General features: G+C 41.4%; 1 protein-coding gene across 2 annotated transcripts in view; it reads right to left on the reverse strand.

Moving 5' to 3' along the window:
- Positions 1-16751, reverse strand: part of ptch2 (patched 2) — a 35390-nt gene extending 18639 nt beyond the window's left edge. The window contains exons 1-5 of one of the 2 annotated variants that reach the window (XM_036596720.1): positions 16131-16751; positions 13326-13518; positions 2512-2701; positions 2332-2401; positions 2015-2106 (exon numbers count right to left, since the gene is read on the reverse strand). In XM_036596720.1, the coding sequence (XP_036452613.1) occupies positions 2015-2106; positions 2332-2401; positions 2512-2701; positions 13326-13518; positions 16131-16253 (668 nt within the window). In that variant the 5' untranslated portion in view covers positions 16254-16751. Of the gene's footprint in view, positions 1-2014; positions 2107-2331; positions 2402-2511; positions 2702-13325; positions 13519-14235; positions 14364-16130 lie in introns of those variants that run through there. The other variant, XM_036596722.1, reaches the window with a different exon arrangement.
- Positions 16752-25838: the final 9087 nt, after the last annotated feature.

The raw sequence follows: 25838 nt of genomic DNA on the forward strand, positions 1-25838 counted from the left end.
GCACTGTATTTACTTGTATGTATTTGTTTACTATTTTTGTTGAAGTGAAATTTTTCACAACTAAATTGAGTTGATCCAGTCATCTGAATGGATGTTAAAAAATGTCACAAATACTTTTTCCTTCAGAACTGTTTTTGCTGTTCTACTTTTTATCTAAACAAGTCCCCCAAACACATGACATTTTGCACAAACGTGATATAAAAAAGCAACTTCATGCAGAATTGTGGACAATCTTAACTTACTTGTCACTGTCAAGTCTTCCAAATGTGCGAAGGTAAAGAGAGATATAATTAAAGATAAAAAAGTAGTACTCTAAGTTTGGCCATAATTTTTTTTGCACCCACTAATCCCTACCTAAAATGACAATGAACTCTGGTCGATCTACGCACCAAAGAGAGCGGGGGGTCTTTAGTTGGCTGGCGAAAGGAGAAAGAGAGGGAATAGTGTCCTAACTCTGGGCCCAATCTCACTCCAATAACTCATGAAGAGTAGCTTCAAATAAAGCTGCTCCTCTCTCATTCCCACACACCAAGCGCCTTTGCTCTTGCCTGCAAAGAGAGCCTCCTTTATCTCCTATTTTTTGCTTGAGTGAACCAGCCTAGGCCCTTTTGTTTTTCCATAGATTGCTGCTCTTTGTTCTGTCAAGTTTTTTTTTCACTCTCTCTCTCTCCCTCTCTCTGCTTTTAAAAACCCTGAACTGAAGCGAAAGCTAGAAAAGACATTAGCTTCAGTGGCCACCCCTAAATGTCTGCACACATGGTGAAAGAGTGAGAGGAGAAAATAAAATGTTTTTGTTAAAAAAAAAACAAAAAAAAAAACAGTTCCCTAACATCTAAAATTTAGAGGTAGTGGTTGAAGCATCCTTCAGTCTTTTATATCCAACCTTTAAAAGCATATCTACTGAAACAGACCTCCATAAAAAATCTGATTTAAAAAGTTTAAAACACACAACTATAAAAAACTGAAGAAATTAAAATGTTAAAATATCATATACTCTAGCTTCATGTTGCAGAAAGTACCACATATTCTCATGTTTTAAAGGAATACGTATGTTAGTTGATTAAAATTCACTGTTAATTTCTTGTATGCTCTCTTTTTCTCTCTCTCTCCCTCTCTCTACGAGCCCATGACTTGAATAATGCCAGTTTTATTTGTTGGACAACTTACAGCTCAGAACCAAGGCGATTACCATGAGAATGCGCAGTGTTACCCGGTGCTGACAAAGCCGGGGCCCCCTCCAGGGTCCCCTCACTGATGGACACTCAGTCGTAAACTCGGAGAATGCTGACCATTGTCTGATCCAAAGGCCCCCCTGCCCACTCCCCCTTTCCTCCCACCCACCCAGTAGCAGCCATCTCCTCCCTCTCTCTGTCCTCTAGCCATGAGGGCTTCCTCTGGCTGGCTTAGGATAGCATGGTGGGTTGGGCGTGGGGGGCGAAGGAGGGTGGCAAGGGAGGGTGATTGGGGCCTCCCACTCACTGCTGTGATGACAGCAGAAGCCTAGGCGACGATGGAACCAGGCCTAGGCTTATCGACAGCCTAAATGGAGCTTTTTACTCAAAGCTTGATGTCGAAGTTTGTTGCTGCAAATGCTGTGTTTGGTGGGGGGTGGAGGCTGTTGTTAAAAGAGCGTGTGTTGTCCATGGAGGTCAACTCTAGCTTCCTCAACCAACCCACCTGAAGGGCTGCATAATATATTGTGTGTTATTTTTATTGTGATATATGCCTTTGCAATACTGATATCATAGAAGGATATGCAAATGAACCTCTATCAAGTCCCCAATGCGTTAGGTGTTGGGATCAATCGAGACATCCACATGACCCACAAACGTAAATCATTTTGGTCAAAAATAATGCTGGCCAATCTTAAAATGAGGACTGATTAATGTGTTTTTAATTTAAGTTATATAATAATCACAATATTTCTCAAAATAACACACTAGCCCTAGTGCACTGTGGTCATTTTTAAGTGGTACTGGAGTTGTGTGAGTTCTGTGATTGTGTGAGTGCTTACGGTAAGTAGGCGGAGCCTCCCTGCAGTTTGGAGCCCTCCCAGAAGCAGTCCAGTGGGGTAACAATCATGCATGGGAAAAGCTTGTCAATCATCTAAAAGCAGAAACAGTAATTTCTGTTAGACAAATATTCATCCATATAGCAAAACTATACTACATAATCAAGGTGTAACGACAGTAGATGAGCTATATTAGATTCCTGTCACATTAAACAGTTATTGAGGTAAAGTCATACAAGGCCCAGGATAGTCTTAACTTACATTAAAAAGACTTGTCAATTAAGAAAGCAAGAAACCTGATCATAATTACATCAACATACCCTTTCAATCATGACGTTTTCTATAATCGGGACTCCGGATTTGAAGCAAATTTTGTTAAGGTCCCAAGATCTGTGGGCAGAATTAATTAAAATATTCACATTTTAATAGACAGTCTTGTTGGACCTCAGGACTTTCACTATTAAGAAATTCCTCATAATCTTTCAGGAGGTTGGACTCACTTTCCATAAAGAGACACCTGGACTTTGCTGGCTGACAGAGCTGCCTCCAGGTGGAGCAGCAAAGCCTCCTGGGTAAGAATATTGGTTCCTTCCTGTTTGGGTGTCTGTATGAGCATCTGCGAGGTGAATACTGTCTCTTCTCCTTGCTTTTCTTTCGTGTAGCGCAATTCCCTGCTCACCCTACTTCCAGCTGAAAGAGAGAGACAGAGAGATCAAGAGACAATGTCAATGGTCCGCTATTCAGAACTATATACAAATGGAACGTGAACACATTTGGCCACCTTGCTTTTATTCTCTTTGCCTCTAATACTAGCTGGGCTGCTCTTCAACTGCTGAAATGTTTATGTGCTGCAACAAAAATCAGGCCAGGATACCAGGCAAAAAACAAAACAAAGAGCTTGTCTAATGCCAATGCTGCAAAGAAAGGGCACCTTAACATTAACCAAGATCCTTACTAAGCAACAGGCTAACAGCACAATTAGGCTGAGGCTCTGCAGTTCTAATTCCTGCATGTATCTAACATCCAAGCAACCCCAGAAACAGATGTGGGGGTCACATGAGAGGCTTTGGCAGGGAAAGAGAGAGAGAGCTGGAGCTGTGTAAAGAATATGACACAGCTAGGGCTGTCACACCAAGCTGGGGGAGACAGACCGTCGCACGAGATCTCTCGTAAATTCTCCCCAAAATGCGGGTGGCTGCAACATGCATGCTGGCGCAAGGCCAGCTCCCAGCCAAACTTCACCACTACGGGGCTCGTTGAGATGCTAGCTAAAGTTAGAGCTGCCTCATCATAGCCTCATTACAATCTACGTGCACAAGTGTATGAGTCAGTGTTTACTGAGGTTTGAATGAAGAGTTCAGCAAAACTTCAAATGTATATAATTTTTCTCTTACTCCAAATACAGTTGATAACATACTGTTACCTATAGAAACAGACAAAAATACAGGCAAAAATACTAATACTGCTTTAAACTCAGCAATATGCATGTTATCACTTTTTACCTGTTTTAGTTTTAGCAACATTATAGAAAACAGTGCCATACTGTGTCAAAAACTATTGGTTTTTATTACTTCTTGTAGCACCAGCGCAAAGCTGAAGAAGAAATAAGTTAAATTTGGGGCAAGGACTTTAAACGACAGTTCCACCACAAATATTAACATGGCTAACAATGAGCTTACTTACTTATTGCTAATTAATGGCCATGAGCTTTAATTCATTATTAGCAATGTTAGAATTTTTGTTCAAACTATTCCTTTAATGCTTGACCCTGTCCTGTTAAACTCAGGATAGGGTTTCTGGTACAAGGCCCTGGGAGTCTTTATCTCTGGTCTGCCACCATCTCCATCCTGGTCATGTGAGTTCTCCATGACTAGCCTTTTATTCCTGACCTAACCCATGCGCACAAAATCCCAGCACAATACCGAAGGACCGGGTAGTGTCCCCATTTGAAAAACAGGCATCCACCATTCCAGAACTAAGCCGTCAGAGAACCAGTGTGTGCATGCGTGTGTGTGTGTTAGGTGGTTAGAGAACAAAAGCTGGTGGTTGGGTCTGGCTGGGTGGGTGAGTGGAGGGGGAGCAGAGGCAGGAGAGGACAGGCAGAAACACTGTTCATGTGGTACGCAGAGCAGCGATGAAAGGCATCAAAGGGAGCGGAGGGAGCTCTGGAGTCCAGCCCCCTAATTAACAGAGGCGGTGGTGAAAAGAGCGCGCGGGGTAGCCGCAGCCATGCCAAGGCCTCATGAAACGCACCGGCCCAAATCAGAGCGCATCCGTCTGCCCCTTCGTATCCCAGTACACGAGCCTACATTGACTGCTTCTTTAGTTTTGCACTTGAGCTATGAGGCAAATGTAGCTAGCTTGTATCACGGTAAGTAGCACTGAGCTAACTGCATGCCCAAATCATCGCACATTTGTCTCAAAGTGCTGTTCAGTTACATTGTTAGATAATCGCAAACAAACCTGTTTATGTGGTTGCTGACTATGTGTGACGTACAGTGATGTATGAAAAATGAACAAATCTATGAACAAAATTCAAGATTTTGTCCATTTTGAAGCAAGTGTGTGATGATTAAGACATGCAGTTTACTTAGTGCTAATTGGGGTACAAGTTTCCATTACTTATTAGCCTCCAGTGCAAAACTAAGGAAGCAGCTGAGTGACTACACATAGTGTAAGGGGGAAATTCTGTTGCTGAACAATTTCTTTAGTGCATGCAGGAGAGAAAGACAGCAAGAATGAGACTTATTTATTCTGTCTTAAGAGCAGGTGGAGGCCTTGTAAGTGGCTTTAAAAGAACATTTCTTTAACCCACTTGACTACTCTTATTTGGAAAAATAAATAGTCCCAAGCTTGCATAGCTCTATTAAACATATATAGAGCATGCACAAGTACAGTGTAGTAATGTCAAACACAAGTTAGAGGTTACACAGCCCTGACAAGAGGTGACATTATCTTGCACGGCTGCAGACAAATTGACTGAATGCATACAAACTTTCAGCCTCTTGTTTAACAAAGACGGCTAGCAGCTCTCTCGCAACTGGGCCATGTAAACACATTACTCCAAACAATCACACTACATCCCAAGGACAGATCCATTTGCGGAAAAAAAGCAAACTCACACACAGTTTTATGATTTTTTTTCCCTTTTTTGCCTCATACTCTGACGCCATGTTCATATTTAATGCATTCAGGCATCTGCAGGAATCAAGCTGCAGTCCTTGGGCCTGTAATTACAGGGGCTCCTGAAGTAAATTATAGCTATTTGTGTCTGGTTCCTCCCATCTGGACCACCCAGATAGACGGCCGAGTGAGCGCCGTTGCTCAGCCAGTCACCAGATGGGAGCTCTACACTCTCTCTCTCTCTCTCCACTGCTGCTGTGCTTAAAGAGACAGGCGCTCAAATACTTTCACAGCCAGAAACACGGCCGAGGGCTGGAAAACAGGAGGAAGTGGCTGTAGGAGCTGGAATACAGATTTGAGACCAGAGGGTTTTTGAGTGTTCTTCCACTATGCTGATTTCTGGGCTAAGTTTTCAAGAAAACTGGCCTTCACTGTAAACGAGTGTATCTAACTTCATTTTACAAATCAGTCCTGACCCAGGGGGGAGAACTATATGGATGTTTAATTTAATTCACAGAATCTTTCCCTTAACCCAAGTGTAATCAATCAGCCAAGACATGTTTGGTGTCTGAAAACTGCTAAGGAGCTATGAGGCTTTTTAATGTTGTGTTAACGATAAAATTACAGACAAAATTAGGCTTCTAGGTTTTAGCTATGCAACATACTTTTGTTCATTTTTATAGTTCACACTGCCATTCAGTATCAGAAGTGACATTTGCATGATGCCAAGTGATGGAGAATAAGCTTCTGTTACCTGTTAGCTATATTAACCTTGTAGCTCCAATGCAAAATTCCAGAAATTAAATTTTTTTCTGATCAGCTTCAACTGATTTTTCACCAAACTATTACTTTAATGAAAGATCATGGCAGACTTTATTTTGAAGTTATAAAGCCTGATGTGGTGCATTGATCAAGCAGCAACCCCATCTGTCTAGCGCTCACTCTCTCTTGGGCTTTGTCCTCCCCTCATTTTTCACGTCCCTGGGGGTGACATCACCATCACAGGCCAATTATCCACCAGGAGGGTCTGACTATTGCTCCCCCAACAAGGAAAGAAAACAAACTCACTTCAAAGTAACTCGCACACCACATGCCTATCCACGGCCCCCACATGAAATATATATGAAATGCCTATGCTAAAGGCTGAAGATCTATCCTAATCTCTGCTCAGACAGATGCTCATGATCCTGGTGGCCAAGGCCGTGGTGGGGGGACAATGGTAGCACATTTCAGGGAAAGCGCTTCTGTGGACGGGGGGGCTGGCTTGAGGTCCTTCCGTCCCAGCAGGCTGTCTGGAAAGTGACATGTAATTAACCATGGAGAAGAAGCCCCCCTGCTCCCCTGTGTCAGACTTCTGCTGGACCCTGTCAGCCCCAATCTCCCTCAACGCCCAGTCCAGCCCATCTGACTCTTCACCAAACATCACACTGTATCCTTCCCCATGATAGGACATCATCAACCATAGCGCAAAAAACATAGGTTCATGCTCAAGCAGTTGTCAAATTCCACAAAACTCAATGAAGTATCATAAAAATTCCAAAAATCAATGGATACAATTTTCCCTTTACCCTAATATAGTCAATCACCCAAGACACGTTGGTCTTGCTAATTCATGGGGCATAGGCTTCCAATAATTGTTAGCTACATCACCCCACATAACTGAAGAAGCAAGCATGTTTTAGCTGATCCCATTACATGTGGGTTAAGAGGAAAACTTTTTTTTTCACCAAACATTTGTTTTAAAATGCCCAATGATCTATCTGGCCATCTTCACCCAGTGTGACTGTGTGTGTGTGTGTGTGTGTGTGTGCAACAGTTGCGAGTAGTGCTGTAGTGTGGAGCTGCTGGCGCTGAGTGCTGGTGCTCTCTCCATTAGACCAGGCCACCTTCAAAGTGTTGTGGGCCAGATTAGTGGGATTAGGAGGCCAGTGAAAAGACCCATGCTGACTTGGAGGAAGTCCCACAAGGAAGAGTGCTGAAAGAGACATTTTTACCTGCTTCTGCCACCCAAGTAAAAAAAAAAACACATAGAATGCAGATACACAGTTGGGTGCCAGTGCATGCCAGCACACATTCAAACACACCCACAAACATGTAGACCATTGTATAAAACCAAGCACAAGACATATAGTTGCGGTTCTAGAATCTGATTGGCTGAGCCATGTTCGGAGCAACTGTAAAACAATGAATGCTATTTTAATGTGCCAATATATTAAAAGCACTGCGCTGTTCAAGGAATAATGCCTGGCAACCAGAAACTCCTATTAATTACACTGCTTGGTGAGAATTGTTCATTGCAATTATTATTATCAAATTAATTATAGAACACTGGTGTACTTCAATATAGGCCTTTCTCTTTATCAGACTTGTTCTCAGTTTAATTTTTATGGCAACAAGGGGGTTCAATTTTTTATCAAATCTTTTTAGCTGCTACATCTCCAGTGCAACTTTTAATCATGCAGCCCATGAATGATTAAAGTAGCGTTCATGTCTCTCTCCCTCTTCAGACCCCGGGCTCCACCTCTGGCTCTCCTGGAGCTGAGGCAAGGCCATGGCGAGGCTCAAAGCGGGGCTTTGTCGCTCTCGTTTTCAGCCCCCTTTTCAGATGTTTCCCCACAAACAGGAAAAAACTAAAGAACGAAAACCCAATTGACAAAAGCAAACAGAGCCAATGGAGGCTTTTTCCCAGCAGCTGAAACAATGTGTGAGAAAAGGGAGGGACGCTTTTATACCTTAACCTATAGAAATACTGTGCTTGTGTGTGTGTGTGTGTGTGTGTGTATGTGTGTGTGTGTGTGTACGCGTGTGTGTGTGTGTGTGCACGCTTTCCTGTACACCCTCAAAAAGTGTTTTATGTTCGGTAAGACATAGATGGTTTGGTGCTTAGATGATATTGGATCCAAAAACATCTTAAAAAGTGAAAATAAAAATCAAAAAGAAATCGACATTGAATAAAAAAAGAAAAAACTAAGCTCCAGTTACCATCTATTCAAACCTGATACTTCTGTCAGCACTGACATAAATTTCCACTGGTACTGGCACTTAGGCCCAGGCCATTTCCATATGTATAGCCTGGCCTGTACTAATTATGCTAATCATTCCCAGTGTTGGCTGCTGTGGAAAAATGCCCACATTAGGCACTCCAGTGGCTGCTAATGCAGCTTAATGTGTAGTTGAAACATACATTCATCCCATGGTGAAAGGCAAAATTTTTCCACATTGCTGGTCTCATTCAGGCTGGAAATTAATTTATTGAACACCAAGAACCACTTCTTTTCCCCTAAGGTCCAAAAAAATGTTTTTTCTCGCTTTTCTTTAAGCAATGGGGCACACAGTTTTTTAAGAAGGAAAAGCAAGAGAAATTTTTGGCAAAAAGTTTCTTTGAAGGATCAAAGAAAACCATTTTTATTGTCTGGGTGCTAAGAAAAAACAAAAACAATTAAGGGAAATGGACAAATGGAGTTTCCTAGGAGGTTCTGGACAGAGTACACGGAGCACATGGCTTTCACACTCCAGAAAAGTAGCTCCAGTATGGGTAAAAAATAAACGCAACTCAGCAAGCCTGGTTAGCTTCACACACAACCAGTTTTATTATAAAAGCTACTTCACTGATTATACATAGCATTGGGCCAAAACATTTCCTCTGACAGGTTCCCTTCTCTGATATTGATGTATTCGGTCAATTAAGGGCCCAATATATCCAACTTTCGAAAAACAAATGCCGGACCAGATGTGCTGATTGAGGTCAGAGCAAGCAAACAGTGGCTTAACAAGAGCAGGGCTAGGAAACAAGTGCTGCGCTTGGAAACTAGCAGACTAGTGGGGCAGTGGAGAAGGGAGCCTTGTTCAATTGAGTATTCAGCTCATGGGCTGTTCTTGAGGAGCTGGGAGGTTGGCCTGTGGTGGATGGTGGAGGGGGGGTGGAAGACAGGAGTGGAGGGGGCGCTGAAATAAACATTTTGAACTGACCCAGGTTGACTCCAGCCTTGTTTGTTCTTTCGACTGGTGAGGTCCGAGCCTCGGCAGTTTCGAGTTTATTTATGTAGCTGGGGCTGCTGCGGCCCTGCCATTCACCTCCAATAATGCTTCATAGAGTGCTCTTTCTCTCCAATCAGGCCCTGGACGACTGTGTATTTTCTAATGAATTATTGCATTTACCTAGCATTTTCCCTCCCCTTGTTTAGATAACTGCTCCACAACGAACAACGGCCCCACACGCCTCCCCTTTGGAGAAGCCAAGCCATTTTCAATAGGGAGGTACCTACTGTTTAGCATGTGCACAAGGTCATTTATGCACAACTCTGGACGTTCTCTCCCCACTGCTGCACAGCAGCTTTATAAACCTCAACCAGGCCCGCTACCCAGAACACCCTGCTTTCCTTTTTTTCGCAATGTTTGCACAGCTTGCCTGTGTTGCCCACGTCTGTCAAGTGCACGAAAACTGTGTCAAGACGGATGAGACAAATTAAGCCAGGGGCGCGCACGAGTGCATAAACATCTCTTTCTGTTTAAAGAGAACATGTCTTTCTGTTTTGCTGTTCTTTTAGCCCACCACGCATTTTTGTAGCATTTCGGTAATTACCGTTTAATTCTCTGCAACCTTTCCGAGAAGTTTCCGTTACTCAAGCAATCACGTGGCAACAAACTCTGCTCTTGGGGGTATTTCACAAAGTGTGTTTTCTCAGTTAGCCAGATCATTTTAGACAAATGTCAAGCCTGCATAATAGAAGAAATTGAACTTAAGTAATCTGGCTAACTGAAAATTCCTACTGTGCATGAAATAACCCCCACTCCCCGGTTTTCTCGGCCCACCACGATGAGGCGGCTTGTCAATAACAAATAGCTGTTTATCCTTCCTTCCAAGAGCGAAACAACCCCACATTCTCTCACAAGTAGCTATATGATTAAAACAAGATGGCAGCCACATGGGAGCGAGCCTCCAGATGAAATGACCCTCCAAGCTCCTTCTCCTGACAAATTCTCCGGAATTCCACACTTCTTCACTCAAGGTGCAAAGACACCCAAGTGTAGGAAATTTAAAGGTAGAGCTGATAAAACGCTTCTCCACTCCCCTGCCCCCAACCCTTCACCCCACACTCTGTTTTATTACCCCCTCCCCTTGCTTTTTCTTCCGCCTGACAATGGGGACTAGCTCACACTTTCCCAAGCTTCCAGCAATGACCTCAGCACTCTTTAACCGAGGCGGGTTATTTTTGAGCTTGGTTTCTGTGAAATTCAAATGCAGCTTTAAACACCAAAACAGATATCTGGCAAGGCAGATGGTAATAATATGAGTGAAAAAGACACACTTGCAAAAGACAAGGAAGGGAAAACAAAAAAAAAAAGAAAACAAGGTGCTAGAAAACATTTGGGTGTCCCCAGGTAAAAGAGAAATCCAATTTAAATAAATACTTTTGTTACTTTTTAACCATTGTTCCCTTACCTAGATGTACTCATTCAGCCATGACATGTTTTGTGCCTAAAGTTTGCTTCAATAGTTTTGCACCGGAGCTATGAGGCTAATGGAAGCTTATGTACATCAATTAGCATCATGTAAACTACATACACAAATCATCAAACACTTGCCTTAAACTGTGTCAAGTTGGTAAGTAATCACTCATTTTTACCTCAAAACAAAAAGCACCAGACATGTCTTGAATGACCAACTGCATTTAGGGGGAAGAGGGAAATTATGAAAATTTTTTATTTTGGTAGATTTTTCTAAATTTAACTACTTTTACACTTGTGTCTAATGTTTATCTGTACTGAATCAGAAATTTCAGAAGAGTCTGGCTCTTCTCACCACTACTGTTCCTTATATAATACACACGGCAAAGACAAGAGTAAGCTAAGCTCATAACCTGCACATGAGAGGGAGGATGGATTCATTCAGAGTGGCGAAAGACAAAGCACAGTGCACTCCTAGACTCCCTAGCATTCTGCAGCCACTATTTGCACGTCATTCGAAGGCAGGAAGCAATCACAGATGCCCGGGTGGTCTTGGAAGACACGGATACTAGATGGCCGGAGTGACATTTGGGTGGGGGGCAGGGCTTGGGTTTAGAGAGTAAAGGAGGGGGCAGTTATGGCCTTAGGGTATGTGACGGGGGGCAGATGCTACCAAATGCACAGCTGGCCCAGCGTGAGCCTTCTTTACCTTTACTTTCCCTTACACAGAGAGGACTCTCACACAGCCTGTTCAATCATTCAACCAGCCCTTGTGTAAAATATACACACACACACACACACACACACACACACATACATATATATACGTATATATACACACAGCAATATATAGCAGTATTATATGGTATTATGCTCAAATCGTGCCGCCATACTATGCTTATGTTCATTTATTGCACACATCTAGTGCAGGCTCATTTCTTCCTATACATGTTCAAGACTAAACATTCATGAAACAATCACTTCAGAATCCTGATATCACCAGATCCATTAAAAATCTCTTTCCTTTATTTGTATAACTTGTGTGTGTGTGTGTGTGTGTGTGTGTGTGTGTGTGTGTGTGTGTGTGTGTGAGAACTAACCTCTCCTTGTTACCAAACCACTTACTCCCCATTCAGTACTGAGCAGCTTTGTCAATGGGCTATTGGGGGAAACAACGCAAGCAGAAACTTTAGTAACATGGGCCCTGCCTCTTAAAGGCATAGCACCCCTTTTTCAGCAAGGCTGCCTCTCACTCAGAGGGACCCATGCTTTAGCTCTGCTTTACATTAACACACAAATTCTGTGACAGCGTCTGACAACTCCCTTTATGTAGCCCACCACTGATTTGCTCCACCAACAAGTAAGGCATACATGATGAAAAAAGCAGCTTTCAAATACATTAACCCTATAACTCTCAGCGTATGTATTACTTTCATAGTAGTTACTAGTTAAGTCTTAAAATGAATAAATGCATAATAAGCCTAATGTTTAAGGGGTTAAAGAGGAAATCTTGAATAAATCTGTGCTTTAATTACAATCCATAACAACTTCCCCTGAACTCAAGTTTCCCTTTCACAGAAGTTACTAAAACCTGATTTATCACACACTTAATTCAACTACGGTGACTCCCTGTGCAAGTGTGTGCGTATATGTTCGTATGTGTGTAACAGGTGGGTAAACTTCAGCTGTATTCAGTTTTTTCCCCCTTTGCTGGAGGAAAGGGGGTGCCTTTATTGTTGAATGGAATCCAAGAATAGTTAAGGACCACACAGAGCGCAGAAGAGGAGGGTGTGTGTGTGGTGAGGGGGGGGGACTGAGGGGGAGGGGTCAGTGCCTCCAAGATGGCTAACGATTCACACACACATACACATACAGCCCATCTGTGCAGGGGATCAGCGGCATGGCTAAAGCCTAGGGGGGCTTAAAAGGAATTTGGCAGTGTGAAAACCAAATAAAGATGCCCCAAAAACGCGCAGATAAGCGAGGCGTGCAGAAAGGACGTCAAATGGGTGGGTTGGGGTGGGAAGGTTAAAACAGTGCAAAGGCAGCCACGGCAAACAATACTGCCTGATGGGGAGAGAACAAGAGAAGGCTTGCATGCGTAGGAAAAAAAAGAACACTACTTGTGCATGACAGGAGAAGATATGGAATTCCTGAGGCCACGGTCTATGTTCAAAGACCTTGTGTAGCAACTGTGCACCTAATAACTGCATGGCTAGCACTAAATTCTTAAGTTTCAGTAATTCTTGCTGTCTGTCAGCTTGTTTGGGGAGTAATAAATGGAGCAAGCATCTCCAGAAATAGGCCGCAAAGCAGAAGGGCTGGTGGGTGAGGTCAAATGGTGCCTCTTCTAGACCCCCCTCAACCTGATGTCACAAGCTAATTGTCCTTCTTTCTTAATAAATATAGGATGGCCTGGACATATGGTTGTAGGAAAAATCTTTAGTTGGTACAGACCCTTATTATTACTACGAGGATGTTCTTTAAACTTTAAAAAGGTTCTTCAGGGCACCAAAAATGGTTCCCTATTCGGCACCTTTATTTTAAAGAATGTGGAGCACCCCTTCCCCGTGTTGTGCTCTAACACAACCGATTCAGCTAATTAACAAGCCTTTCCTAAACTTGTTCCTTCAACTTCCATAATGTAGCACATAAAACACGTTTGTTTTTACCATAGATATAACCCCCCAGTTTCCCAAGGCAAAAACTCAAACCTCCTTTAAGGACTGAACCATGAACTTACCTTCTACCCATAGCTGCTCAATATCCGTCTCGATAGCTGCCACTCGCAGTCCGACTGATAAGGCTCCAAACACGAGCAGCCCAATGAAAAGAACTTTTCCACAGTGTCGCTGGATGTGGCAACCCAGAGTAAAGAGGAGAGCCTGGAACCTGGCCCGGATCCACAGCGGCGCTCTCTGCCCTGCAGCCTTCCCCTGAACATAACAGAGTAACACTTAGTAAACTTGTGCATGGATGCTGTTTCGGATCAGCACTGGCGCTGGCCAATGCCTGGACCCAAGGACTGTTTTGACAACGTAGGCATCAACACTGGTTTCTTTTGAGGGAAACTCAGCAGATTCCAATTCAGAACAATCAGTGACAGACCGCACAGCTGTTTGTCAAGCATAATTGAAATCACTGTTATTGCTGTTACTTGCTTCACTTTAATAGCTTGAAAAGCTCTTTTAAAGGGAACTTAGAGGAACTCTACAAGGGCTCACATGTGGGTCCACATTTCAATTCTTCAATGTCATACTCACATAATTTACAAGTTAGTTCTGTAGTAGTTACCAAATAATGTACAGTTGAATAGTAACAATAACAGATAGTGTGATTATTAATAAGCCTGCAGTTATAAGAGTTAAAACAGAACATGTTTTACTTATCGTCTAAAAACTGTCTGTATCAGGAGTTCTAAGAAAACCATTAAAATAAGCTAGACAGTTCCAACAGCGTACTGTGGCAGGGAGCTAACATTTACATGAAAAGTTTCCCAATTCTGATTTCACTTTTGGAACAGTGAACGCCACAAGTGACTGCATTACGTCCCTGTAGTGTTCAGAAATCTTTGCTAAAGACATTTACAGATTATTTTACGAACGATTCAGTCCAAACTCAAGAAGTCTATCTTCTCATTAATCCCCACTGACCTGGGCAATAGGCTGAAAACCTTCCAAGAGTTGGACATTATTACATAACTTGCTAACTGGAATGCTGACTCTGAACTGGCAGGCTGAACTGAGCAGCATGGTTGATGGTGCCACGGCACATACTGAAGCCTCTTTTCTGCCCATCTCACAGCACTGGAGCTTCTCCACTGGGACAGCCACCAGCGCCCGCCTCGCTATTTGGCTCGGAGGAAAAAGGAAATGTTGATTTTGAAACTATCCAGTTTCACGAGCCAAACAATTCAGACGTCACAGCTTGATGTGGACCACACACGCGCACAGCAGTAGTTTACACGGCAGAAACCTTCATTAGGGCGCTGCGTTGCTTAAAAGATTCATTCAGGAATTTTGACAAGCTTCTTAAATGGGCTGACCACAACCCAAAAAAGCCAGCAGTAGGTGCACACTGCTCTCAGAATTGCTTCTTTTTCTTAATATATCATTTCTATCTCTTCTATTATAAGGTACCACTGCTGTAGTCACAAATTAACCAAGTTTCTCTTGGGTAAACAGAGAACTGGGTGAATACACTGAACACTTAAACATGACAAAATCTCTGTTTCATACTTAAAAACACGACAAAACCATTTTCTCTGTAAACATGGAAGAAGGTTCTTGTGAAAGCTCCAGATGATAACTGCAAAAATGTTATTAGAACTAATTACAACTAATATTTACATTACAAGGATAAGCTTTACATCTGGCAGTAAATAATTTGATGGCTTAAACTGAATGCTCTGACAACCACAAACCTACTGTAACTAGCTGTTTAGATTAATCTTAGTAGTCCTGGGTCACATAGGATCAAGGTGTTAAAAAGAGTCACGTACTAGAAGACACTACACTCTTGTCAATTCCAGTTATATGGTCATATGGGACCAGAATGACCGATCTATTCCTTTACTCAATTTCCCACTAAACTCTTGTTTAGTTTTAGCTCATGCTTGCTAGCATATTCTTTCTAAATGAGCAAAAGGAAAGACAGAAAATAGACTAATTAAATGGCAAACACAATTACTAGTGGGGAATGGAATAAAAGAGTAGATTTGCCATTCAGGTTCCAAATTACTTTATAACATTATGTCCCATATGACCAAAAAACATTAACTTCTACATTTTATACAGTAACATGGGACCTGAATGACAAATCTATCCCTTTATTCAATTTCCCACAAAACTCTTGTTCCAATTTTAGCTGATGTTTGCAAGTGTATTCTTTCGAAATTAGCAACAGAAAACACCGTTAACAGGCTAATTAAATTGCAAAAGCAATTATGAGTGGGAAATTGAAAAAAGGAAAAGACTTTGCCTCAGGTCCCATCTTACCACATCATAACACAGTCCCACAGACTAATGTCGGATGCCCCATAACATCTGATCATCTCAGTCAGTGGACTCTTTTACACTGTCAAACAAACCCCAGCATTTTTGGTGGAACAGTCCTTACTCAGAACAAAACCGCATACACATCTGCCTCGCAATGACAAAATGAATGGAGACTGTTCTCCTGCACGGACCACACACAAACACACCCACTACTAGTGTTTTTCACATCGATAACAGGCGAAAAAAAACATTTTCCTAGAACAGATAGTCTACTACCCTCACTTTTTCCTCGAATCAGACTGTGTAGTGGAAAAGCCACAACTCCTCTCACTCTCCTCACCTAAACGCTACTGGACTCACTCACGCAACTTCAACACTGAGTTTGAGCGAGTAGAGTAAAAGACACTGAAGTCCAAGAGAGCGCAAAAAACCGCTAGCAAAGAAGCTGGAAGTCACCTCAACTTCTCCTCAGCCAGCGTAATTAAAAAACACGCAAAGAAAGCGCTAGCATTCCCGCTAGTATTCCGGTCAGGAAGGTTTGTTTTTGTCACCTTTGAAATGTGCTTGAGCGCGAAGGCGGCGTGGCAGTAAGTGTTGCTGCGGGGCTGACGGGTGCTGTTAGGCGGAGGAGTGCGCTCATAGCCCGGGGGAGAGTCTCTGGGCTCCGAGGCCATAGTCCACTCGAGAAGACGAAGCGGCTAGCCAAGAAGTCCGGGCTGAGGATGACCACCGTGGTGACCACCACGACGAGCTGAAACGACGCGTTTTAATCTTCTTCTTCCCTCGAGCCGAAGTCCAGCGGCACCATCCCAACATCATGCGCCTCAATCCGTGCACGTCCGTCGCTCTTCATTCGTCCCTGAATCTCTCTATATGTGTAAGTGTGTGTGTGTGTGTGTGTGTGTGTGTGTTTTGTTTTAAAGCAGGAGTGGAGCTCCCTTCGCCGTGCAGGGACCGTTTGCGGCGCGCTGCCTCTCTGCTGAGCCTGAAAAAGGGGGCCAGAGAGGAGCCTCTCATTGGCCGAGGAGGGGGGAGAGAGAGAAAAAGAGGCAAATTACTTCGCGAGCGGCTCCTATTATTAGCTGCTAAGCAACGGCTCGCCGAGGTAGAGAGAGAGAGAGAGAGAGAAGGGGAGACCACCCAGGCAGTGGAGAGAAGGAGGAGGAGGTGGAGGGACGGAGAGGGGGAGAGAGGGAGGGGAAGTTTTTTAGGAGAGGAGCTGCTCTCAGCTCTCAATCGCCTCAGTTCGTAAAGAGCTGTGGGTTCCCATTTATTAAGCCTCTGAGCGGGAGAGAGCTGGACAAGGATCAGTTTTTGCCTTTGCTACACTTCTCACTGAGCAGCGCTTATTGGCTGAGGGAACTGATCCTGGATCAGCACTTTAATTCACTTTCGGGTCGATTTTTTAAGTTTATGAGAGAATGAGTGCTGGTCTGGGATCAGTTTTTGCCTCCCTGTCTTTCTTACATGTTATTGTTTATGGTCTACGGGAGCTGATTCTAGATCACTCTTAATTAATAGTTACTTTTGGGTCGATTTTGGGGGGATTTCATTAGTTTATGAGAGCATGAGTGCTGGTCTGGGATCCGTTTTGGATCACTTCTCACAACGTTTATGGAATGATCCTAGACCAGCAGTCCAAATTATTCAATTAATGATTATTTAAGTTATACAGATTACCACATTTCTGAGTGTTGGAGTGGGAACAGTGTTTTTGCTTCTTTGCTAGCTATCACTCCATTTTACATTACATTATTACAGCTGTCCTTCTCAATTATATTCATTTATAAACTGTGGGAACTGATCCTACATCAGAACGTATTCAAATATATGTTTATACAATATAAATATTATATTTCAATATACTGTATTTAAATCTGTTATATTTAAACATACGATTATATTTATATAATGTTAAATGTATATCATATCATATTTATATATTTGTCTATTATATTTATATAGTTTCTGAGTGGTTGGTCTCCACTTTTAATCAAGCTTCTGATTGAGAAAGTGCTTGTCTGAGGTCAGTTTTGCATTGCAGTCCTTCTCACTTGTTATTAAATTGGACTGAGATCTGATCCTAGATCACTTTTTAATCTGATATTTAAGTCATATTTATTGATGGATTTATTGAGTATTTATTATCTCAGTTTTTGCTACTTAAAGATCATACTATAGTAATGACTAAAGAAGTTAACCTTAGATCAGCACTCTTAATCAGAAAGTTTTATTGAGTGTCTGATAGCAAGAGTACTAGTTTGTGCTTTTACTTTTGTTGTCCTTCTCAGACATACAATGATTTATAGCCTGTGAAAGCTGATCCTAGATCAGCACCGTTGTATTTATCCAGCTTCTAAGTGCTGGAGCGAGATCTACTTTTGTTTTGTTATAATTCTCCTTTAGAATCATATATTAACTGTAGGAACTGATCCTGGATCACAACTTTTAATCACAAGAAATTTGGCCAAGCTTCTGGGAAGAAGAGAGCTGGTCTGAAGTCAGTTTTATGCCTTTGCTATGCTTTTCACCTAAAGTCTAAAGATAAGCATACATGTCATCTGTTGATAAAAAAACACAGAATTATATGTCATATGTCATAATGAGATCTGCCTATTTGTAAAAGTAATTTGCAAAAGTAATTTGCAAAAGTAATGACTACCAAGAATGTCAACTAAAGGGAAAGTGCGCTATGCTACATGTCCAAAAGTATCCAGACACCTCTTCTAATAAGTGAATTCAGCTACATTAAAGTGTACCTATTGCTGTTATGGGCATTCAGTTGCGCACATACAGCCTGTATAATTTTCAGTGTTTGTTGACAATAGAATGGGACACTGAAGCAGCCACACATGAGCCTAAGGTCACCATGCCCAAGTACAAGGCCCCCAGCAATGGGCTGCAAAGCTGTGGATCTGTGTTCTCTGGAGTGATGGAGCACCATTCAATGTGATCCAGAACTAATGATTCAACATCAGTAACTTACCATACTTAGACTCACGTGAATGCAATGAATGCAATCAAATCCTCACAGTAATGTTCTAACATTTAACGTAAAGCCCTCCCAGAAGAGTAGAGGCTGTTACTGCAGCAAAAGGGAGATTAACTTCTTATTAATACATGATTTCAGAAGAAATGTGGGATGAGCAGATGCCTTTGGACATTTAATGTATATTTCTAAAATAGATATTCTTTAACTTTCAGTGTTTTTGGACCATACTTTTTTCCTTTCTTCTAAAACAGTTCTTTAAGGTAAGGTATTCTTGGGTTCTTGATATTCTGTAGTGAATTAACCACTAAATAACAAAACACAAAAACAAACAAAAAAAAAAACAAGCAAAAAATAAATACACAAAATTTCTTAGATTTCTTTTCAAACTCAATAATCATAGAAAAGCATAAAATGTTAATTAAAAAAGGCTTTCAGCACTACACATGATGACAAGTACAGCTAAAACATTACACCTGGGGCCAGGTTTAAAATGTATAAACAGATGCTCTAATGCATCTTAGAGTAATGATTGTCTTTTCCTAATAGTATATAGCAGTTAGTTGTTATAGTTGTGGGAACAATAACTATCTCTGCAGTTTTACTGTAATGTGTCATTTGTAATGGAAAGGTAAATTATACGGTTCCCTATTTGGATCACTCTATAGAAACGCTTACTGTAGAGTAATCTCAGTGTTCCTTGGCAGTGAATAGAAATTATAATGAATAACTACGAATTAAGTAAAAGCTCTAGGTCTGTTACAGTTGGTGAGCCACCCATGTCTTTCACTTGTGCTGTAAGCAGGCATGGCTGAGGAGCCAAAGGGGGAACCATCACAGAGCACAGTGATGATGTACTGTTTGTCATGAACCCAGCACTGAGGTCAGGAATTAATTTTTGCATGATTTTTTCTTTTTTGAATTTCCAAATGTGCCCAATGAAGGTAAAACCTCTCTGTTACACTTTACTAGAAAACTGTTTTCTCACCATGTAAGTTAATGTTTCACATTAGGTGAGTCCATGTTAAGTGGGACATCAGGTAAAGTTCATAAGGTTCATAATGGATGTGGCATCATCACGGTGAGTGTGGCTACATTAAAAAAAACATCCAAAAAGCTCATGGTACCAAGTGTTACTGTCAGGACAAAACCTTATATCTCCATTCTTTGTAGGTCCCCCCCCCTTTAAACATGCCATCTGGCCTTTATCTGGCCATCCATCCATCCATCCATCATCTAAACCGCTTATCCTTCTGGGTCGCGGTGGGGTGCTGGAGCCTATCCCAGCTGTCATTGGGCGGAAGGCAGGATACACCCTGGACAGGTCGCCAATCCATCGCAGGGCAGACAGACAGACATACACAGTCACACACACACACTCACACCTAGGGGCAATTTAGCTTGTCCAATCAGCCTGACTGCATGTTTTTGGACTGTGGGAGGAAACCCACGCAGACATGGGGAGAACAGGCAAACTCCACACAGAAATGACCCTGGTCGCCAGGCCGGGAATCGAACCCAGGCCATTTTTGCTGTGAGGCGACATTGCTACCCACTGCGCCACCATGCTGCCCCTTTATCTGGCCATAATTATTAGAAATAAAATAATTTAACATTAACTTCCTTAAAGGATTTTGTAGATTTGTAAAGTGTTAATGCCATTGTCTGTTCTTTGGCTTTAAAATTGACTAGGTATTGACAGCGACTTAAAACATTACCAACTCGTGAGTAAACTTCTATCAGCTTTTGATAGTGGGCTGTTAGTTTTTTTTTTTTTAAATGTGGAAATATCCGGCTCAAGCTGAAAGCCACCCATAAAAGAGCAAAACCAACCAACATTTTGCAACAAAACGTTCTAATGTCTGCATTTCTCTTTAGTATGTCCAGAAAAAGAACTGGCAAGACAAATAAATTAGGGTGAATGGAGAGACAACACTTTAGACACTCCCAACAGTCAAACACAGGTATGGCACACCAAACAATCGTTACATTTGTTTGTGATTGTTGGTGTTTGTCCAATTTGTGTGCTCTGGCCTTAATAAACAGGGGGTGGGGGCACAAATTCTATTTAAAATGCAGCACTTGGTGGGAAATCCAATTCCAACACACTTCAGAACACAAATGTAGATAGCACTTGTTTAAACAAAACTAATATCACATGAGTTGAGGATGAATACTTTTTATTAATCATTCCGATGTTTGCTAAAATGTATTCCACTTTACCTGACTTGACCATATTGAGCATGCACTCATTTTGCATATAGGTGAATGAAGCCGAAAGGAACTTTCCTCCGGAGTGTGGATGTGGTGGAGGGCAGATGGGAGCAGTGAGTCGGTGCAGTAGGGGGGCCTCTGTAAGCCTAACAAACTGAGGGAGGTCCGGCCCGAGGTCCTGAGGCCTTGAATAAATAAACTGTGGAGATGACCATGCGCTGTCCAGAAATCTGCCATCACTTTATCCCCCCCACCCCTCCCAAAAACATAAACTAAACTCACCCCCCCACCAGGGCAGTTCACGCATCTATCCGTCATGTGAAGGAATATGGCTTTACGTTTCACGAAACGTACAGCCTGTATTTAGCCATTAGCTGTTTTTTTTCCTCTCCCTGACTTATTAGTACAGAATTCTCTAGAAAGTTTGCTCTGAAGAGGCTGATGGGTTGCAGCTGACACAAACAAATACAAGTTGAGCACGACTTGTTTTAATTTGGTTTGATTCATGATTGGTAAGAGCATAAAGTTTCTCACAGACGTTTATGCTGAAGCGCCAATCTTTCAGTCGAGTCTTCCAACTAGCTATTATGCACATCATATTTACTCGTTTTTACCGTCAAACACAGCTTACACGAAACAGAAAATTAGAAGTGTGAGACCACTTACTCTCTCATTTTGGAAACTCTTTTAGGCCGAAAAGAAGATTACAGTGGTGGACAAAGTACACAACTCTTGTACTTGAAAATAGAGATACCCGTTATAAAATATTACTCAAGTTAAAGCAGAAGTCCTTTTTTATATTTCTGCTTTTAAATGTATCTAAGTAGGAAAGTTTTATGTACTACATAGTTCATTCTAGCTATTATAGTGCTCCCTATAACGGCACAGCATATCGTTAAATTTTGCAGACTTGTCAGGGATGCATAGCCATGGTTACAGTTGCTAAGCTAAAAGATTTACTTTCAAGCAATTTGGACCATTTCCGTTGGTCTATTCATTATGAAACTTTCACACAATGTAAAGGACAAGCAAAACAGTTTTCTCTCACTTCAGATTTACAAAAAATGACAATGATTTGTGTAGAAAACAGTGGAGTAAAAAGTAGGATATTTTACTTGCAGTGTAAAGAGTGGAGTAAAAGTCTCAAAAAATGAAAACAATTCAATACAGATCCTTGGAAAAAAATACTTAAATACAGTAATGTATTACAGTACCTCATTACTACTACTACTACAGATAAGACCTATCTGCTACAGTGATGGCAATATCCTGTTTAAAGATGAATTCTTGAAGGGCTGAAACGGGGAATAAGAGTATAGTCATATGAAAGTTTTGGCACCCCTAGTCAAATTGCATGTTTTGTTGATTTTCTAAATGAAAGTAGGTTAACGTATCCTCTACACAGAACATACCTCTGCAGATTTAATGCACACTTACTGTTTATTTGTTGAATTTAACATATTGGAAGAATGCAACCTGTGCAAAAGTTATTTTATTTTATATTTTATTTTTTTCCCCAGTATGTTAAACTCAGCATACAAACAGAAATGAAGCATTAAAATTTGAGGAAAACTTTCTCTGTAGAGGATTTTTACTTAGAAAAATCAACAATACATGTAATTTGAGCAGAAGTGCCCAATGTTTTGCATGCCACAGTAGTAGGAAAATGAATTAAATCCCCAGAAGAAAAAGATCTAGAAGAACCACTGTCCTGTCAGAGTTTAAATGACTTTCTTTAGCAACTTCACATTTACATAAATCTATACGAATAACATCTTTCAAAACATCATTTTGATAGTTTTGAGAGATTGCTTTGTAACCCCTTAAAATCCCAGGCATATTATTCAGTAACTACTTGGCCTGCAGGGTGAAATAGCTAGAGTTATTCTTAAGTTATAGAAGTGTGTAATAAAGCATGGACCTGGCGAAGTTTATTGTATTGAGTAAGCATCACCTCTTAGTGGTACTGAATTAAGATTAGGGATTGTGCCATAACAATATGTTCAGAATGAAGCCCAGTTGTGTGCGAATAGGCAGAGCCTGACTATTTGGACTAGTGAAAAACAAACAGAAAAAGAAACAGCACAGGGTGACACTGCTGTCCTGCTAACATCCAGGACTTGTTTGTTGAATGTTTACAAAGCTTAAAATATTCTTAGGCCCTGGAGCGCATTGTGGCACTGTGGTGTGTACATGTTGGCATTGCAAGGGTCCATCAGTCGCAAAAGGAAAAGACTTGCCACCCACAGACACAGATAAGATTAATTATGATAATATATTTCTTTCCCCCTTTGTCATCGTAATGAATGGCCCCCCAAACTTTTCTTGAGGCGTCTTTGTTTGTGGTCCTTTAACAGTGGTATTGTTGAGGGGCAGAGTGAGCAGGTGGCAAGAAATCAGAGCCTTTAGTTTTCTTCGTTCCTTTAAGAGGAATATATAAATATGTGCACAGTACATGTATATAAGTATAGACAAAGAGGGCAGCTCTGTCTTTTATGGGAGTGTCAAAAAGAATTTGAATACCAGCGTATCTGCAAAATATAATAATAAAAATCTTGAATCATGTTATAGTCTGTTTATTACACATTAGACATATGTTATATTAAGTATAATGGGAATGAACCAAAAAGAATTTCTGAAAATGATCCTCGCCCAGGAACCCAACGTTTAGTATTAAAGTATTTATTTTGACAGATTATCTTTGACAAACTAGAGAGTCCAACCATGAAACACTTCAATAACATCAAAATCATCTATAGGGATGTTAGTAAAGAAGGTATAAAACCTTACAGTGATGAAAACATTCCATACATTTTGAAATTATTTAAAATTTAATTTTGCTGTAGCAAAGACTTTTATCTCCAAAACTTCACAGAAGACAGACAAAACTTGTTTAACTTCAATGTATTAAGGTAAGAAGACTTTATACTTGGTGGCCTATATATTGCAACTATGGCTGGGGTATTCTATCACTGCAGTGACACATGGTGTCCCACAGATTTGAAGTAATGAAAATGAGCTCAAAATAAAAATGGACCACAGAAAATTAATGCCTATGTGTTCTTTGTTCTATCCCAAAATTAACCAACTATAACTTTTCTGTCTGAATTTTTATCACGTCATGTTGTGCATGAAAAAGTATGTCACAAATACAGAAGTATTATTCTTATGTGAAATGGCAATTATGATGCATGTTTTCCAGTTAAATTGTAAAAAATGCATTAAAATCGTCTGCTTGAACAATTATACATATATAAATATCATTAAATGTATCGTTTGATTTGATAATCCCAAGATTTTTTCGGTGGTGGTGGTACAGAAACATAAAATGCCATAGAAAAACAGTAAAATGTCATTTTTTCATAAAATGTGACATTAAAGCTAAAGTGGAAGAAAACTATATTTTAGAAAAGATCAGATTTTAGTAATTTTGTTAGTGGCGTTACAACTACAGATTCCGTTTTACATTTGAATTACATAACATTTGTACCTTGTTTGCTACTGCTAAGAAAGTACTGGAATGGAAGCAGTTATCCAGTTAGGCTATAAAGAAACAGGAATCGTGCTCTGAAAAAAAATCATGATCAGTGAATCCGTAGCAAACAAACCAAATAAACCTTTGTCATTTACAAGATATATCAGTAAACAGAGGGCGTTCTTCTCATTGCAGCGCTTGCAGCAGTCACCCGAGCTGAACAACAGCTTAAACAGCGTTCGTGTGTTTGGGTCTATTGTGTGGCGGTTTGTGTGTTCATTTCAAAGCTGAGCAGCAGCTCGCATGTCTTTGAGGTTATACGCCTTTACAGGCCACACAGCCTGCATACTGTCTTTGTCCGGTGGTAAGAAAGTACTAATTGTTAAGTGTGTGTGTGTTGGAGGTGGGCGTGAAGGCGTTTCGAAGGGAGGCTTGCGGGGGACGCGGCGTCTCAAAAGGCGGCCGAGAAAGAGAGGAAATTCGTTTGGGCCTCGAGAACACAGAAGACAAATTGAGGAAGTGTTCTGTTAATGTGCAGGGGTCAGCCGCAAACACGCAGGTTTTCTGCCACTTGGGTGGCCCGGGCAGTCTCACACCCTGAACCACACTCAGCCCTGGAGCCTAGCATCACCCCCCCCCACCCCCCCAACCACACACACACATATACACCACCCACCCCAAAAAACCCCACACCACACACACAGGGTCCCTCACAGCAGAGGCGTTAGCCACTGTCGTTTGGTCAATCAGGCCGCCCCCTCCTTCCAGCACGGTGGCATCCCTCTCTCAGCCTGGTGGTGAAGATATCTGGACCTGCTCCAACTTCATATTTATATGACACTCTGGCTGATTTATGACACCTCAAGCATTCACAAGTGCCACTGCACTTACAGCACTTAACTGCCATTCACACCCGTTTTGCCACAGGCCTATTACATCTGCTTTAAGAGCAGGCGAGCTGCAGGCGTTGCTGAAGGGGACAGTCAAGGGGCTCCCACATCTTTTATGCTTCATGTTCTGAATATTATTCTTCATGGTGAATCTTGAAAATATCTGTCCGATTGTTGTGAAAATTCGCAAATAACGATGTAAGAAGGGAATGCCAAAAGCATGCTCTACTTGAATATGTTCAACTTTTTAAAATATCTTGGTTACATTTTACTCTGTGTTATGTTGTGCCCTTCACTCCCCTGTGTAAAAAAATGCATTTGGTTTAAATACAATGGAATACAAGAAAACTATGATAAACAGCAGCTGAGGTGCTGCTTAGACCCAACCGGTGGCATAATGTTAGCTGGCATGGACAGTACAAAAGGTTAATTTCTGACTTTGTAACATCTTAAATGGTGACCATTGCAAGCCAAGGGAAAGAAAATCTTCAAAACTGTCTCCATGGTGGCTGAGTATGAGTTCCTGTCGCTCTGTAGATCCTATGATGTGAAAAAAGTACACAGCACTTTCGGGAATAACAGTGTTTTGAACATCTTTTAATTTGCAAAAACTGCATGGACCCTGCATTACTCAAATCTACATTGTGAAGCCAGTGTTCTTTACTGACCTTTTCCATTTTACAGTCTTTTT

This window comes from Colossoma macropomum, unplaced genomic scaffold (genome assembly GCF_904425465.1).
Source record: "Colossoma macropomum unplaced genomic scaffold, Colossoma_macropomum, whole genome shotgun sequence".
Classification (NCBI taxonomy): Eukaryota; Metazoa; Chordata; class Actinopteri; order Characiformes; family Serrasalmidae; genus Colossoma; species Colossoma macropomum.